The 15,835-nt window shown below is 35.3% G+C and overlaps 1 protein-coding gene across 1 annotated transcript; it reads right to left on the bottom strand.

The window, feature by feature from the left end:
- Positions 1 to 12,240: 12,240 nt before the first annotated feature.
- LOC108780132 (uncharacterized) lies at positions 12,241 to 15,654 on the bottom strand. The gene is made up of 8 exons (XM_018547725.1): positions 15,643 to 15,654; positions 15,255 to 15,378; positions 15,036 to 15,163; positions 14,360 to 14,469; positions 14,144 to 14,289; positions 13,343 to 13,541; positions 13,119 to 13,235; positions 12,241 to 12,600 (listed from the first exon to the last, which is right to left on the bottom strand). The coding sequence occupies exons 1-8, from the start codon at positions 15,652 to 15,654 to the stop codon at positions 12,483 to 12,485; spliced, it is 954 nt and encodes a 317-aa protein (XP_018403227.1). The 3' UTR covers positions 12,241 to 12,482.
- Positions 15,655 to 15,835: the final 181 nt, after the last annotated feature.

The raw sequence follows: 15,835 nt of genomic DNA, 5'->3' as shown, positions 1-15,835 counted from the left end.
TGTATAGACTAGCAACCTAGAAGATGTGACAAGTAGCGATATAGATCGTGTCCCTCTCTCTTTCTCTGTGTTGAGTAAAAGTTTCAACGGCGACGTGTTGCCGAGCAAAGGTAGTAAAGTAAATTCGAGTGCGCGGATTGGGAACTCGTTATCCTCAGTTCGTATCACGTGCAAACGCACGCTCGTAGAGTGCCAGCCAAACACGAGCCATTTGGCCGCTCTCCATGGTCGCGCTTTTCCCGGATACTCACTTTTCCGCGAGTCACATCTCGCGAAACTTTACGTTCCGATATCCCCAAAGTCTACGTTACAGAACGCGTTTTCACCCTTAGAGACGTAAGTCGTTCTCTAATTTATCGGACTCTCTGCGATTGACGATGTTGTCATGATGACATCGCAATTATTCTTCAAAGTATCTTGTTTACTCCCGCGGCGAGATATACATTTTGCATCCCAATACGCGGCGCGTAACATTATTTAAGTGCACGTCTCCGTCTTATTTATTAGATTAATCGCCTAGAGTTAGCGTGTCTTACGCAGTGTCTTACGAGCGTTCGATATTAATTATTGACAAATTATCGTGACCTGATATATCTTAAGTCTATTTCATGTTATATAGCTCGCCATTTGTCGTAATCGCATCGAGTTGATTAATCGATGGCGATTACGGTGATTTTATGGCGTTTCACTCGTTGAGCCTCGCTTAAGCGAGTCGCGAATTAATGATTAAAAAAAAAAGAATAAAAAACATTCGCGCGAATCTAAATAATAATGATGTCGGAATAATGACCGTTGATATCGGATCTCTGATTCTGTTACTGCCCCAGGATCTCCGATCCGACGCTGAAGATCGAAGGAGAGGCTAGTTAATAATTAAATGCAATTGTGCTCTTATCTGTATTTTATCGGTGTTTTTTCGTGTGTAGCTTTAAGATTAAAATGACATGATAATTACACTATAATAATTACCGACGACATGCTTGTCTCGCGTTCAATCACGAGCATTACGACGATTCTGACGGCCAAATCCTCGTTTTTTTTTTTTCTCAACGAGAGGAAAGGGTAATTTAACTGACAGAAACGAAGAACGATTGCCTAATTCCTGCACTTTACACGAAAAGATGGAAAATAAACGAACGTGGGAAAAAAGTACGTGACGGGGTTCTGATGCGTGATAATTTTTCTAACGACTGAATGTCGAATCTCTAGATGACAAATCTTGAAAGTCCTTCGGTTTAAGAATGTATTGTTTGCGTTTATTTTCTACGAACAATAGCGAGTATAAAACCAAGAAAAAAAAACGAAATACCCTGCATTGACGATTATATTTGAGTGCAACGAGCCGTGTACGACGGTCTGGACACGCGAGTGTAATCATAAGGACTCTAAAAAAATATTCACGACGATCGTACTGTTAATTCAGCAGCTCAACTTAAGTAAAGTTCTTATACGATAGGTTAGCCGATAATAAGACTAGAGTAACACAAATCTCGTGATTGAGATATAAGAAAATAAATATAATGATATACATACTTATACTACCGTACGATTTCGTTCGCGTCATAGCGGTAACGAATTACTTTTCGATTCGCCCGCGTAATTTTATTGTATTGTACGAGCCGAGATAAAAAGTGCGTCGTAGTCAAATCTTTGGGAAGACACGGAAGACGAGAGAACTCGGATGCTGGAGAAAACGCGAATTCTAAGCAGCGGAGGAGCCATGGAGCAAATCAAAAAAATCACGTTACTCGCCTAAGAGGACGCTATTCTGTGTAAATAATTTCCTATCTCATCGCGTATATATATATATAATCGCTCTCTTTCGAATCTTGGAAAATATGTATATTATATTCATCGCGCGCAAGCCAAAGACCTCTTCTCTCTCTCTCTCTCTCATCGCGTCGCATAGTAACACAGAGGTGCGTGTAAGCTTCACAAAGCTATCCTTCTGCTCTGTTGCCGTTGCAATCGTCTTAAAATTTTCCTGACGCTTTGCAGAATAAATCAAACGATAATTTATACTGTTATTAAGTCGCAACGAACGATCACCGTAGATATATATTTAGAAGTACACTATCGTGAGTAAAACTTCTGAGCCTTAGAGTTAAAATATACCTCAATATATACTGGACGACAAGTGAATTGTGACAAAATAAAAACATACAGTTTTCTAAGTGTAAGTTTATCGCGATGATAGTGATTATATATTATTCAACTTTATATCGTGATTGAATCACGATCTCGACTCTGTTAATCGCAAAAAGCGAACTACGATCGTTCGGCAACAGAGCCGACGGACCAATATCAAGCGCATCCGTCATACCGCATTTTGTATAACTTGAAAAAACCGCGACGTCTGGCGTACGTCGATCACATCATTACAGTATGCCGTCATCAGAATTGCAGGTTTCAGCTCGGAAAGTTTCGTCGTTAAATAATGTTTAATATACATATAAAGCGCTCTGAAACGCATAAATAATATCTCTTTGCTATTTCGACGATTGCGATTAACTCCTGAGCGAAGGAAATGCAATCATTTCGAGTACGGTCGAATTCGGAAGAGATGACACAACGTATGATATAACGGAACGGAAATGTGATTAGTTTGCATAATTAGCGTACGTAGACGAAAAGGTAGATACGAATAAAGTCCAAAGAATCTTTCTAAAATAGTATGTACCGCTAAAATATATTGCGCAATGAGAAATTAACTTGCATAAATTATTCGTATTTTGCAAGTTGCACTTTTGAAAAGTCTGCGAGATCCGGTGCCACCGTATATATGGTAATATTATTTTATACAGCGTTTCTAAGCGTTTTGTTTTATAGTATGTTTTCGCGATTTAAGCAGAATTGTAAATATTGTTGAAATAGTATTTATGTACGTTTGTCGCATGCATTTATAAATTGCAATTATATTTTTTATCTAGATGTAAAGTGAGCAAGTGCGACACTTTTGTAGTAAACGCGATGAAGTTGTGTCGCGTTTATTACGGAAAGTGTGAGAAAATGATTTCAATTCACAATACCTCGAAAAATGTAATAATTATTATCATCTCGTAAAAAGACTTTTTAAAAAACAATGTACTATATGGATTACATCTGAATGGACCCCGATTTTCCTTGGATTGGTCAAATATACAAGATATTTTTGTGATTAGGAAAAAAGTCTAGACGGATCTATATCAAAATTGACGGGATTTAGGCAACAATGTGCACCAATTACAAAATCAGCGCACTGTCGCTTCCACGCTATAATAAGATCTAGTTGTTCAAACTGAATCTGCGACTGGTCGAGCGATGTGATTCTACGTTTGCGTAGTCGAGTTGCGTACAATTAAGCGATCGTTCAAATTATCACACGCAGCCTAACAACACCATTGGTAAGCGAGTGAAAATTGTGCGTATATTGATCTACTACGCGTTAGATCTGAGACCCAGAGACGTTTTTGAGTTTGACAAAGAAAAGGAACAATTCTGCTCAAGTATCTAAAGATTTAGCTAGATAAAGATGTGAAAATAATCAAGCATGATAATAATACTGCAGAAAGCTTTGACATTTTAACAATTAGACAGTCTAATAAAATTATTTTCAGATCCGCGTCTAAAGTTTTAGATACTTCAGCAAAATGTATAGATAGCACTTCATTACTCGCGTGGGGTGTCCAGAACACCCCCGCCTTATAAATTCCGTTAAATGTCTAAGTACTATTTATACACATTACTTATTATATTTAGCGCAGCTTGTTTCACAATTTAAAATAACATTTTCGCATTTATCTTAATTTATCTAAAGGATGTATACAATATTATCAATCTTTATTTAATTATAAATCATAGAGAACAATGAAATTGATGTATAATATGTTGGAGTGTTAGAACAAAATAAGGCTCGTGTAAGTTTAAACGACTAAAATGAAATTAAGGCCAATAAAGTTGAAGTAAATAAATTCTATTTTATTCTAATTAAGGTCAATAAACAATAAAGCAAAACGATGAAGCGGAGAGATAAAGTTAGCAGCAATAAAACATATCAAATTTATTAAAATCAATAAATAAGATAATATAAAAATGCAAATAGGGCTTATTAATTTTTATAATAAATAAGATGTTTCAACTTTTATGAAGGGCCAAAAACACCTCACACGAGTAACTACATTTTTTAAAAACTACGCGAGTAATGTAAAGTCAATCAATTTCCAAATATTTCGAGGAAAATTCACGGGTCTGAGGTCTACGATCAATTTGTTAAGCGCTTGATCTCGCAACGATCTCCAAAATCCACCAGGATTTTTCTTGAGATGCATCGACACATCGATCCACGAAGAGACGACCCAACGATCCGGGAATTCCCGCGATTCTGGATTCCTCGGATCTTCCCAGATCTCCTAATCTATAATAACTCAGTGAACCCTATATAACATACTAGAGCGAATCATCGAGCAGTTGGAGTATCTCAATTTCTAAACGAGGATTCGGATGCAAAGATAGTACCGATTTCTTTCAGCTGATTGGCTGATGTTTTATTACCATAATTAAAAAAAAGAAAGGAAGGACAGTATTTATTTACCTTCCTTTCTTCCGTCGAACTGCTTTCTATAATTCAATATAGAGAGGGAAGGCTCGTTTCAGTATATTATAGAACTCACTAGGACACCAACTTTTCGTGTCCCGATGGTCGGTGTGTCGTCAAGGGGTACGAGCGTGAAAGATTCACAATTTGTCAGTTTCACTGTCCTCTCTCCAAAATTGCATTCCGCACGAAAACACGTGATGCAATATTCACACGAAGCCTAAGAGACGAGAACGCCAGTGACAATAGTGATAAAACAATGTAAGTTGCGTCGTTGAATTCGCGAGGAATGAAGAAAAAAAATGTGAGAAAGCAAATTACTCTCTCAAGATTATCTCCAATTTACGCCCCCTTATCCGCCCTCGTTTCCTAATCGATTAACTTATCGCGTTGGAAGAGAATCGATATCGTTCCGATTGCTTTGCCTCAATTGCTATAACGATCAGTTTCGACAGATAAATCCGATAGTAAATTGCGCGATTTATTTTTCGTCTAAGCCCTTAGAGGTAACAATGTTTACATCTCCGCCTTAACATTATTTGATGTATATCAAACAAAAAACACCCAAGCAGAACATTAAATCGTTATGATATTAAAATGATGTCATAATGACTCTAAAAAATGATCATTAAAAGTAATTTTTTCAATTATTTCCGTTTCATCATGATCGTGACTTGTTCTGTTTGGGAACGCGACTGCAAAATGTGTGCTTTAGAAGAGTACAGAAACGTGATCAAAACGATTAAATTGCACTGCCAGTCAAACGATAGTTGAAACAAAAAATAAAAGTGTGGGATTGTGTTTTTCATTGTTTCAGTAAGTAAAATAGCGGGGGCGATGCAGAACGCATGTCAAAGTTCGAAGTGTAATAAAACAGCTACAATGAGATTTTAAACCGTAAAATTTAAATCTTAAACCGTAAGAAATTGATCAATCACAATCGAATGTAAGGAGAATAATTGACTATAATTGATAAACTTCTTACGGTTTAATGCGTGAGACTTAAAGTTTATGTTTTACGCCTTAAAATTTCTGATGAACAAGCACGAATGACAGTGTAACACAATGAATCATTGCTGTCCTTTTCGACCAATGTAGATTAACTTTAATCTTGGTTTAACTTAATCTTACTAGGAATCTCAGAAAAAGATAAAAAGTGAGTTAAACCAAGATTAAAGTTAATCCACATTTGCTAGAAACTGACATATATATTTTTATTGTTTGATGTTTGCCAATGTTATACAGAAATGAAATAATCGCTGCATTACAATGTGTTTCTTGCTGGAAAGCACCAGAGATTTTAAGGCGTAAAATTTAAACTCACGTCTTAAACCGTCAAAAAATGATTAATTAAAGTCAATTACTTTCCTTACATTCGATTGTGTTTGATCAATTCCTCACGATTTAAAGCTTAAGAGCTTTTAAGTTTTACGCTTTAAAATCTCTCTTGTAGACGCTGTTTTAATGCAATGCTGATTTGCAATTCTGGACATTGACTAGACTTCAGAACACGGATTAATCATTTTACGTCGATATTATAATTTCTCTCTAAAACTTTTAAACCCGTTTTCACGATATATGGTTACCTAAAGGTTAAAGGTTATAAGAAATTCATGAATGAAATTCATTAATGGATCCTTCGGTGACCTTTAATCTTTAAATAATCATACATTGTGAAAACGGACCTAGACTAAAATGAAGAGTGCAATTGCACTTTCACAGTTTGAAAATTGAGCCACTCTTTTTAGCAAGATTAGCTCAATTTTTACTCATTATTACGTCTAGTCCCACTAATATAAAATTAAGTTTAATCTATGTTTAATTAATTTCTTTTTTTTAATTACAATTAAAAAAAGGATAAATTAAATTGAGATTAAAGTTAATCATGTATTGGTGGAACCGGAAATTAAAGTGAGATTCCATTTCAAAGAATTTCAAGAGTTCTTAACAATGTAACTGTTATGTATACAGTACAACATGTATTATATTCATGGTTGCCATTTTTCCTACCGGAGGTTCCACTATCTTGCCAGAGATAGATCACCACTATTAAAATTGCTACTATCTTGTAATGCATTCTCTAGAAAAGAAAGATCATGAAATCTTATCTGTCAGTCGGAAAACTGGAAATTTGTTTAAAAAGTCAGAGAGAGATGGTAATCATTGATTATATAACATTTATTATTGAATGGAAAATTACAATTCTGATATAATGTGTGTTGCTGTTAGTTTGTGTTCTACAGGATATACATATATCGGCATTCACGTCTCTATATCCTTGTTCTACTTTCAGGGATGTCTAGTATCTATTTTCAAAATATTAAACACAATTTTACGGATTGTTCTATTATTACGTTTATGTAAAATTTGAGCGCAATTTTCTTATTGGTTTCAAAGTTATTTAATTTTTTGTTTGTCTTGTGTAATATTGTATTTTATGACACTTATTTGCAAATTGATGAGGAAATAATATCGAGCATTAAATCCAATTTTATATATATGATTTAATAAAATAATAATGAATATTCGTAAGTTTATTTGAATTCACCGTTTAAAGATTATTGACTTAAAATTGCAGCAAAATATGATTAAATACGATTTCGCTGGATAAAACCAATAGGCAAATGATTTATTTTGCTTTTTTTGCAGAGTTTCAGATAATCAAAATCTTTTTTAAATTTTGTTTTAGCTAATTATTTGCTAATGCTTTACATAATATTCTACAAACAAAACACCCTTAAGAAGACAGAAGGCATGAACGTCGATATAATAAATCCAGAAGTCAATGTCCACAATTACAAACGTTGGACAGCTCGCTGTAACGTAACGGCATCGACTGCAGCTCGTCGAAGATGGGAGTGAACTAATAACGATCGTTTAATTAACGAATGTAATTCTCAAGTCACTTACTGGCCACAGGTAGCTTCTCCTTCGCCTTTTCGTCGCGACACCACCGTTTTCTCGTCCGTCGTCGGCTCCTCCATTCCCTCGAACGGGCACGAGAATTGATTTACAGTCGATCGTTCGCCAATTAACGCGAGAACGACCGACTGTCATTAAACGCCATCGCGAATATCGGGAAACGATATTGACCTCCGATAATTATTATCACTCCGCGACGATCAAACGTCACTCAATTCGGTACTCCGCAAACTCCGGTCCACTTCGAATGCTTCACGACACGCGCGACGTTCTCTCGAGTCTTTGAACACAGACAAATAACGGGAGACGAGGCACTCGTCGTTAAAACTTTCGAGATCCGTTAGGAAAGATCGAACGGCGGCAATTTCACCCTGGTCACGTTGCGCGCTGCCGCGATTGACCACCGTCGACAGTAATGAAAATCAAGAACACGTTTTTAGTCGGAGAGGAACTTGCATGACACGATGAATGGCTTCGTGTCGGTTGAGCGTGTCGCGAAGAACGTGCGAGACTACAAGATTTGCCCTCAGCTGAAATAGCGGCGTAATGAACAGAAATTCACTCGGTGCGTGCGACATGCGTCTGCCTCGGAGTATCTCTTCTCCCCACTCCCCACCTCATCCCACGCCGCCGCCTCGCGCGCGGTTATCGCGTCCGTTACGGAGCGAAGTTACGCGCGAGTCAATGTAAACAAGGCGCGCTCCACGCGGTCGACCGACCGGAGTCAAAACAAAACTCTCGCGACTTTGTATTTTCGGAGTACACTCCGAAACGTTCTCTCCGACGAAAATTTTGTCGACTTCGAAATATACGGTACACGTAACGTACTGTGGGTTCGTTTTTGTAGTTGAACTAGTATTTATCTTTGGAACTCTTAGGGGATTATTCTGTAATTCTTGATGACTGTAACGAAATCGTTACATTGAAAAAACCAGCTTTGTAACTGTAAAATTTTTTTAATACGATTAATCTTGCCCTTAGAGTTCCTTCTTGGATTTAAATTTATAAACCAATTATATTCAAGAATTTCATAATAGTTGCAAAGCAGCTTTTTCTGCTGAACGCAGCCATTGTCATTAAATAGGTTTTGTATATAGTAATATAATTGAGCAGCGGCGATGTAACGATATCATTAATTGTTACAGTCGTTAAGAATAGGCTTTTTAATACGTTTAATATACACGAAAACATGGAAGAAAGATAATTATCAAAGAACGTTTTAGTACATTCAGTTGCAAGAATAAAAAATAAATATATCGAATAAATTTTTGTTTGTTTGGAGAGGATATTTTGGAATGTGTAGCCTAAGTGAATAATGCCAAAGTATAAAGCTTATCGGTTATCGCATGATTTAATACGAATAATGCGAAGTCGAACGCCGTCGTTTTCGACGAGACGGAAATAAATAATTTTTACAGATGATTTGAGCGCGATACTATCTACACATTTGGATGCGCGAAAATAATGTCCTATTTTTTAATTAAAATAATTTGCGATGTTATTACATATACAAATCTGTATTAATAGGAAGAAAGAGAAATAGCATTTTTGAAATAACATAAAAAGAAAATAAACACACAATTCAAATAAAAAAACAAATTTTAACGAATACATTAGAATTAAAAGTATAATATAGAGAAAAAGTAAAATTATAGAAATTACGTATTCACTATCATAATTAAAATTTCTCAAATTTAGAAATTTTTTAATTGTATTCACTCTATTATAATTAAAATTTCTTAAATTAAAAAATTTTAAATTGTAATATAATAATATCGTAATATATTTTAATAAAAAATACTAATAAATTTCGCAAATACTAAATAATATCTATAATAGATTACAATTATTCTTTTAAACTTTTTAGTCTGTTTTCTCTTTAACCTCTTTTTCCCCACCAATTTCGCATTTTTGAGAATGCGTGAAATTGACAGTGTCTTTTGAATTTTTGACATAAACTTCAAGTTCTTCCAAGGGACCACTTCCAAAGCGATTTTCTGTCGTTGCGTTACATTCATGCGTGGGATGAGCGTCGGAAGTGCCGTAATCGAGTGACGGGCAACTTCGCGGAAGGAACCGCTTTAATTATTATCCGACACGTTCAATCATGAACGTCATAATTCACGCGAGTGCAAGTAAAAGTCATGGTACAAAAAAAACTTGAGCAGTAAAAATAAGCAGTAAATGAATTAATTAATCACAGTAGAGGCCATAACGTAAGTCTAGGTCCACAACCTTTTTAAAAGGTCATAAGCCATAAAGTCGTAAGAAATTGATCAATCACAGTTGATTATTTTTATCATATTCGACTGTGATTGGTCAATTTCTTACAACTTTATGGCTTATGATCTCTTAGAGCAAAAATGTGAACTTAGACTAAGCAATAGCGAATCCAACAAGGTGATTTCCTTACAGCTTACGTCTTACTGTTTAAGTTCTTTTATGTGTCATGGCCCTAAAATAGAAAGGAAAAGAATAAAGTCGTCGACAGATGAGGAGGTAGCGACATCGCATCGGTCGACGAGTAAAACGCATCCGTTACGTTTGAACGACCGAACGTTCGGTGATTTGATATTGCAGTCATGGTAAGTCTTAAAATAAAATAAGTAAATAGTAAGATTAAGGGCTACCGCACATATTTTCCGCAATACGTCTACAATATACGGAATAACATAGAAAAAAATAATTTTGCTATAAACGCAAAAGGTTTGCAAAATTTAATTGTCAAATTTGTCAAATTATTTGCAGGTAATAAATACTTTTTTTTGTATACTCGCTACAAAAATTATTTGCAATAAATGCAAAATATTTGTCAAATATGCAAATTCGTTTGTTATAAACATATTTGGCATTTATTGTAAATCATTTTTGTAGCGAGTATAAACAAAATAAATGTATTATTACATCTGCAAATAATTTTGTGATTTGCAAATAGAATTTTACGTCATGGCATAAGATTAGCATTCATAGTAAATTTTTTTTCTCTGAAAAGCTTGATGTAAGAAGTAGGAGTAAGAAATTGATTAATCACGGTTGAATGTAAAAAGAATAATAATCGACTATATGAATGATCAATTTCTTAAGACTTCAAGCTCATTACACCTATTGTGTTTCGGGATTAATATTACGAATACTTTAAAGCATTTGTAATGAAATTTCGCACCCTTAATTGCATAAAAAAAAAAAGAAAATTATGTACATACATAGAGAACTGTACGTTTAATACATGATTACTTTTTTCGCAGTTCTATAAGAGGCACCATTATTTCCCGATGACTTCCCGCGAGTTCTGGAGTTTGATCTTCGAACGAATCTTCTTTTATTTTTTTTCTTTCACATTCTGACGCGAAAAGTTAACGCAACTCCTCTCGTAATTGTGTCGTTCTGAGGACGCACTCATCAAAACGACAATATACCAAGAGGATGTTCTCGATCTGCTCGTTCATCGTCCATGAGATCGAAGCCCGAGACGGCTGTCTGCGATTAATCCTCCCACTCCTAAATTATACCTCTCTTTAATTTCCCCAAGAATATCTAAGTAGCTTTAGTTAAATTTAGTTAAATAGCGCAATAACACGTCGACAATATTTATTAATTTCAATTTAAATAGTATCAAAATAAAGACAATAATTTAATGTGGTTTATTTTACCTCATATATTATTAATGCACGAAATAATCCGTCGAAATGAGAAGTGCTCCGCCAATTGCACAATATTGCGTATATCGATGAGGAATGAGAGGATTAATAATAAAGCGGAGAGTCGTGTGGAAAATACGGAAGGAAGAGAGAGAAGGAGAGAGTACACGAATAATTAAACCGCAACCGACCGCGGACGTTAATTAGTTGCATAGCGATTAGCAGTAAGTGACAGATAGATGAACTTTGTATTATCGTACACCTCGCGCTAGAATTTGGCGTAGCACGAGTTTTAACTTGACGCGCTAATGTTACGCACTTTGCCGACGATTATTATTATTATAAATGCGCGTATGAAGACGCGCCGATATAAATATATAAATATTATATATATATATATATAAAATATGTTATATATGAGAGAGATGAAAGGAAAAAAGAAAATGTTGCTAGCTAGCGTTGTAGACGATACAAAGATGGCTTTAGTGTATATAGTTTTGTAAAGTGTTAACTATAGTGAGGAGAGGTTTATGATTATATGTATAATATATACATAAACAATACATTGCTACGGAAACGTATGAACTGGTACGTTTTCCAATTGGGGTATCATTAATTAATTAATTATGAATTCTCGTTGGCGATCGGAGAAGCGCGTGAAATTGGTGAACCGTCTCATCGTTTCGTTAAACATAGCTGCATACTAATATATCGTAAGGCCGCGGGGAACGATTGACGATTACGTATATAATATGTGATATACGCGTGAAAAATTTTAAGCTGTCAATAGAATGTCCTAATATTAAATATTATAGTGCCATTACACGGTTTCCTTCGTCACTCTTCATCACCTCTCTCGCGTTTCATAGAGAGCAGGTATATATTGCATTATTTCTGTTTTTTGTTATTTTAAAGTTCACTTTAGGCAATCTGTAGATCGCATCACATTGTTATACAATTCTGTTTATAATTTTGTATGCCGTAATACGAGAAATTTGAAGAATTAGAATATTTAAAAAATACATCATGCGTAAGATATAAAATTGTAAATAGAATTTTATCTTGAAAATTCGACGGATCTGGAAGTAAAATAGACTTTACATTTAGCGTTATTCCTTCCTCAAACACTTATTTCCAGGAAGAAGCGGCCACGAATAAGGTAAGAGAAACATTCTCGTACAGAGAAACTTTTATCCGTGTAGAAATTTTTCCGTAGTATTTTTGCGTAAACTGCGAAATTACACATATTACGGTCAGACTTTTATTAATTCAACGATACTTTTCATATTCACATCCCACAACATTTGACGCTGTATGTAGAATGTCAATACCGGTCATGATTTACAGTTTCAATAACAGTTACAGCGATCGATCGGACAATTCGATGGATAACGCATGCAACGTCTCAGGCAATATCGGTCCGCTCCAGGTTTATCGGCGATATCTCCAATAGCATCGCAAGTGTTCCTGTAATCACATCGAAACAAAAATCAGAACGAAATTTTCGAAAACACGAATACTTGATTGAAAGTCATAAGCGTTTGATTCTTTAATCCCGCTGGTCCGATCATATCTATTTTTACTAATATTTTATTTAATAACTTTTTTTTCTCTGGCATTTGATAACCTCGTTTGTTAATGTAAAATCTTTTTCTAAAAATTTCTTGTTTTTATTCTTTATATAGAGCTTTTTAATTATATCTATCTAAACAATACGATTGTATGATAAATTTGACCTTCCCAAAAAAAGGAATTATCTTCTTTTAATATTTTATTTAAAATTTTTTTTCTGGTATTTCTTTGATAACTTTGTTCATTAATATTAAAATCTTTTTACTATGAAAATTTTTAAAAGCTTTTTAATTATATTGACCCAAGTGATATGATCGTGTAGTAAAGAATAGACTAGCAGGGTTAATGCAATTCCGAGTCAATAACAATTTATTGCTTAAACTCGCGCGCCGGTCAATTTAATAGACACTCACAGGCAGTGACAGACACCAGGCGGACAGTTCGACGGGATGCGAATGCAATTCACTTGACACCAATTGGTCATATTCTGCCTGTATCGATAAGCCGCAGTTGGCTCGCACACTTGAACCCTGAAATCGTGAAACTCATGCACGTGCGTGTCGCATCGACAACAATCGAGCGTTTGACGCTGACACGCGCGCAAATTAACGTATCCTTTTAACACATCAATTCTCACCTCAATGGCCGTGCGAGTGGCGCGGTCGAGTATTTCGGATGTATTGAGTACAGCTCGTAAAGAATATTCTGATACAAAAACCGCGGTGGTACTCCACCGGTGCTGGTGACGATGCTCACGTCGGCGCAATTGCGGAAAGTTTCCGGCCTGCCGCATCCGACGGCTTCCGTACCGTTTTCGCACGTGCCCCACATGTTTCCTAATAATAAAAAATAGACGCGATAAGAAATCATCCTCGGAGCGCCATAGCTTGCTCAGGTAGCAAGTAGTTATTTTGATGTCAATAGTTCGTCATTTCGAATTGTTGACGTCATGTTTAATAATGAGCTTTTTGACCAATTAATTATGTTATTAATTTATCCATCCTCTGCGAGGTCCCCTCCAAAGAACACAAAAGTTAATAAAAAATCAAAGTTACTTCATTTTGATTGTTAATTTTTCAATAAGTAGTCAGAAATTTTTGCAACAAAAATCATAATTTTGATTGTCTTGACGTCAAAGTTAAGTCATTTTGACTTTCTCTTAACTTAGTGCATTCTTTGGGGTATTTACAACACTATACTTATTAAGGTCGGTGAATCGTCAATTAACGACGTATTGGTAACATTATTAGCGATCAATTAATAACATCATTTATTTATGCCACCAGCAACACGAAAATAATGACGTATTTACTGTACATGGATTTATACGATTCGGACGTCAACTTCGTCATAGAAATGATTAATTAATGATGTCAAATAAACGACACCTTGCTACCTGGAAGAAACGTGAAGAATAATACACGATAAAATTTCGTGCCTGTATAATAGTTCCATTGAACGACGCATTGCGAGCACGTTAAATACGGCGGTAACGTTACCATGTACTTAATGATGCCCTTCTTTCCTGTGTCATGAGGAATCTCAAAACGAACATCCTGCGTCCCGGACACGTACAAAGGATAACTGTGCGATTAAGTTGCATTAACGAAAGCAGCAGTTGTATATACGTACCAGATAGGTAGAGATTACTTACGAATCGAAACACTCCTGGGTCGCCTCGCTCGATGGATCGTTGTTAGGACAGAGATACATCTCGAATCTCCCGTAATGATTGGCTGTTAGTTCGATTTCCACCTCGATTTCCTTTAAATAGATATATTATACTGACATTATATAATAACGAGTATTATAAGTCCATAAAAAGAACACCGAAACAAAATGTTATGTATCAATAGTGTTATTTTCATTGAAAATAATTTATTTATTCAATATTTATTAATGAAAATACAACAAGTACATTATGTTCTCGTTTTAATAAAATTTTATTTCTTCCATTAATACTGTTATTGAATCAACAAGATTATTTTCAATTAAAATATAATACTGTTGATATAACCGTATTGTTTTTCAATAAAACAATAACAGTCAATGAGAGCCAAATGCGGATATTGGAACGCAGAGTTAAAACATTTATTGAAATGTCATGTAACAATTGCGAACGTTTTGTTTTTTTTTTTACTTTATTATTTTGATTTTTTCAGTGCAATAAAAATTATACAACAAATGCCTTTTTATTTTGATTATTATAATAATTTTAATAGGTAATATTCATAAATACAACGAGAATATAACGGAAGTATAAATTGTGTTATTTACAAAATTTGCATGCATTACGTTGGTGTGTGCGAAGATATCAAAAGTTACCTTACCTGCCCCACGGTATAATGTCGAACGATGATCCCATTTGCGAACTCGCCACCGGCCTCGTGTGGACGCTGACTTGAATGATATGCATCTCCGCAAACGCCGCACTTGCCTTTATTCTGCTGCCAATGCACTGATGAACAATAGCCATCCGTCAATATTAGCTTTAACGCCGAACATCCACGATGATTACAGCTGATTTATCGTAACTTGCGAGAACAAACCTGCGTATCCACCGCAAAAAAGTTCATTATCATTGTAATTGACGGGATTTGGATAACCGAACCTCCACATCGCGTTCCTGGATGGTGGATCCATCAATCTTCCATGGCCGTGGACGTCGAGTATCTTTTCAAAGGTTCATGACAAAAGGTAAGTTTTGAGAGAGCGAGAAGTAATTGAAATAATTGCGTAAAAATGAAACTGTTACTCTGCGCCTCGCTTCGATCGTGCTATAGGTACATGCAATGTCATTAAATGGGCGGCCTCGTTAACTTTTACTCGCGTGCGTGAGATATTAAGGGCGCGTCGCTGTGGGAAAGTGCTGCAAATTGTACGAGGTTGGGCGTATTTAAGGAGTATATTGAAAAACAAGTTGTGGTACGGTCGAACTTTCATTGCCATTGGCAAAAACAAGGCCTTTCGGATTTCCTTAAAACATACATTTATAAAAAGATGTTTGTACGATCGAGAGAGTGGAAACTCTTTCAATAATTTTAATGTCATAATTTCATTAAAAAAAAAAAATCTTACTTGCATGAAGAAATGTAATATTACGAGCAGGATATTGTTTCGTTGGTACCTG

This window comes from Cyphomyrmex costatus, unplaced genomic scaffold, assembly GCF_001594065.2.
Source record: "Cyphomyrmex costatus isolate MS0001 unplaced genomic scaffold, Ccosl1.0 scaffold685, whole genome shotgun sequence".
Lineage (NCBI taxonomy): Eukaryota > Metazoa > Arthropoda > Insecta > Hymenoptera > Formicidae > Cyphomyrmex > Cyphomyrmex costatus.
This window is presented reverse-complemented; position numbering and strand designations above follow the sequence as displayed.

Excerpts from the sequence above, each read along its gene's own strand:
- LOC108780132 (XM_018547725.1), bottom strand. Across the intron at positions 14,470-15,035 it reads GACATTATACCGTGGGGCAG|GAAATCGAGGTGGAAATCGA; the intron begins GTAAGGTAACTT and ends ATCTATTTAAAG. Across the intron at positions 14,290-14,359 it reads ACCCAGGAGTGTTTCGATTC|TTATCCTTTGTACGTGTCCG; the intron begins GTAAGTAATCTC and ends TTAATCGCACAG.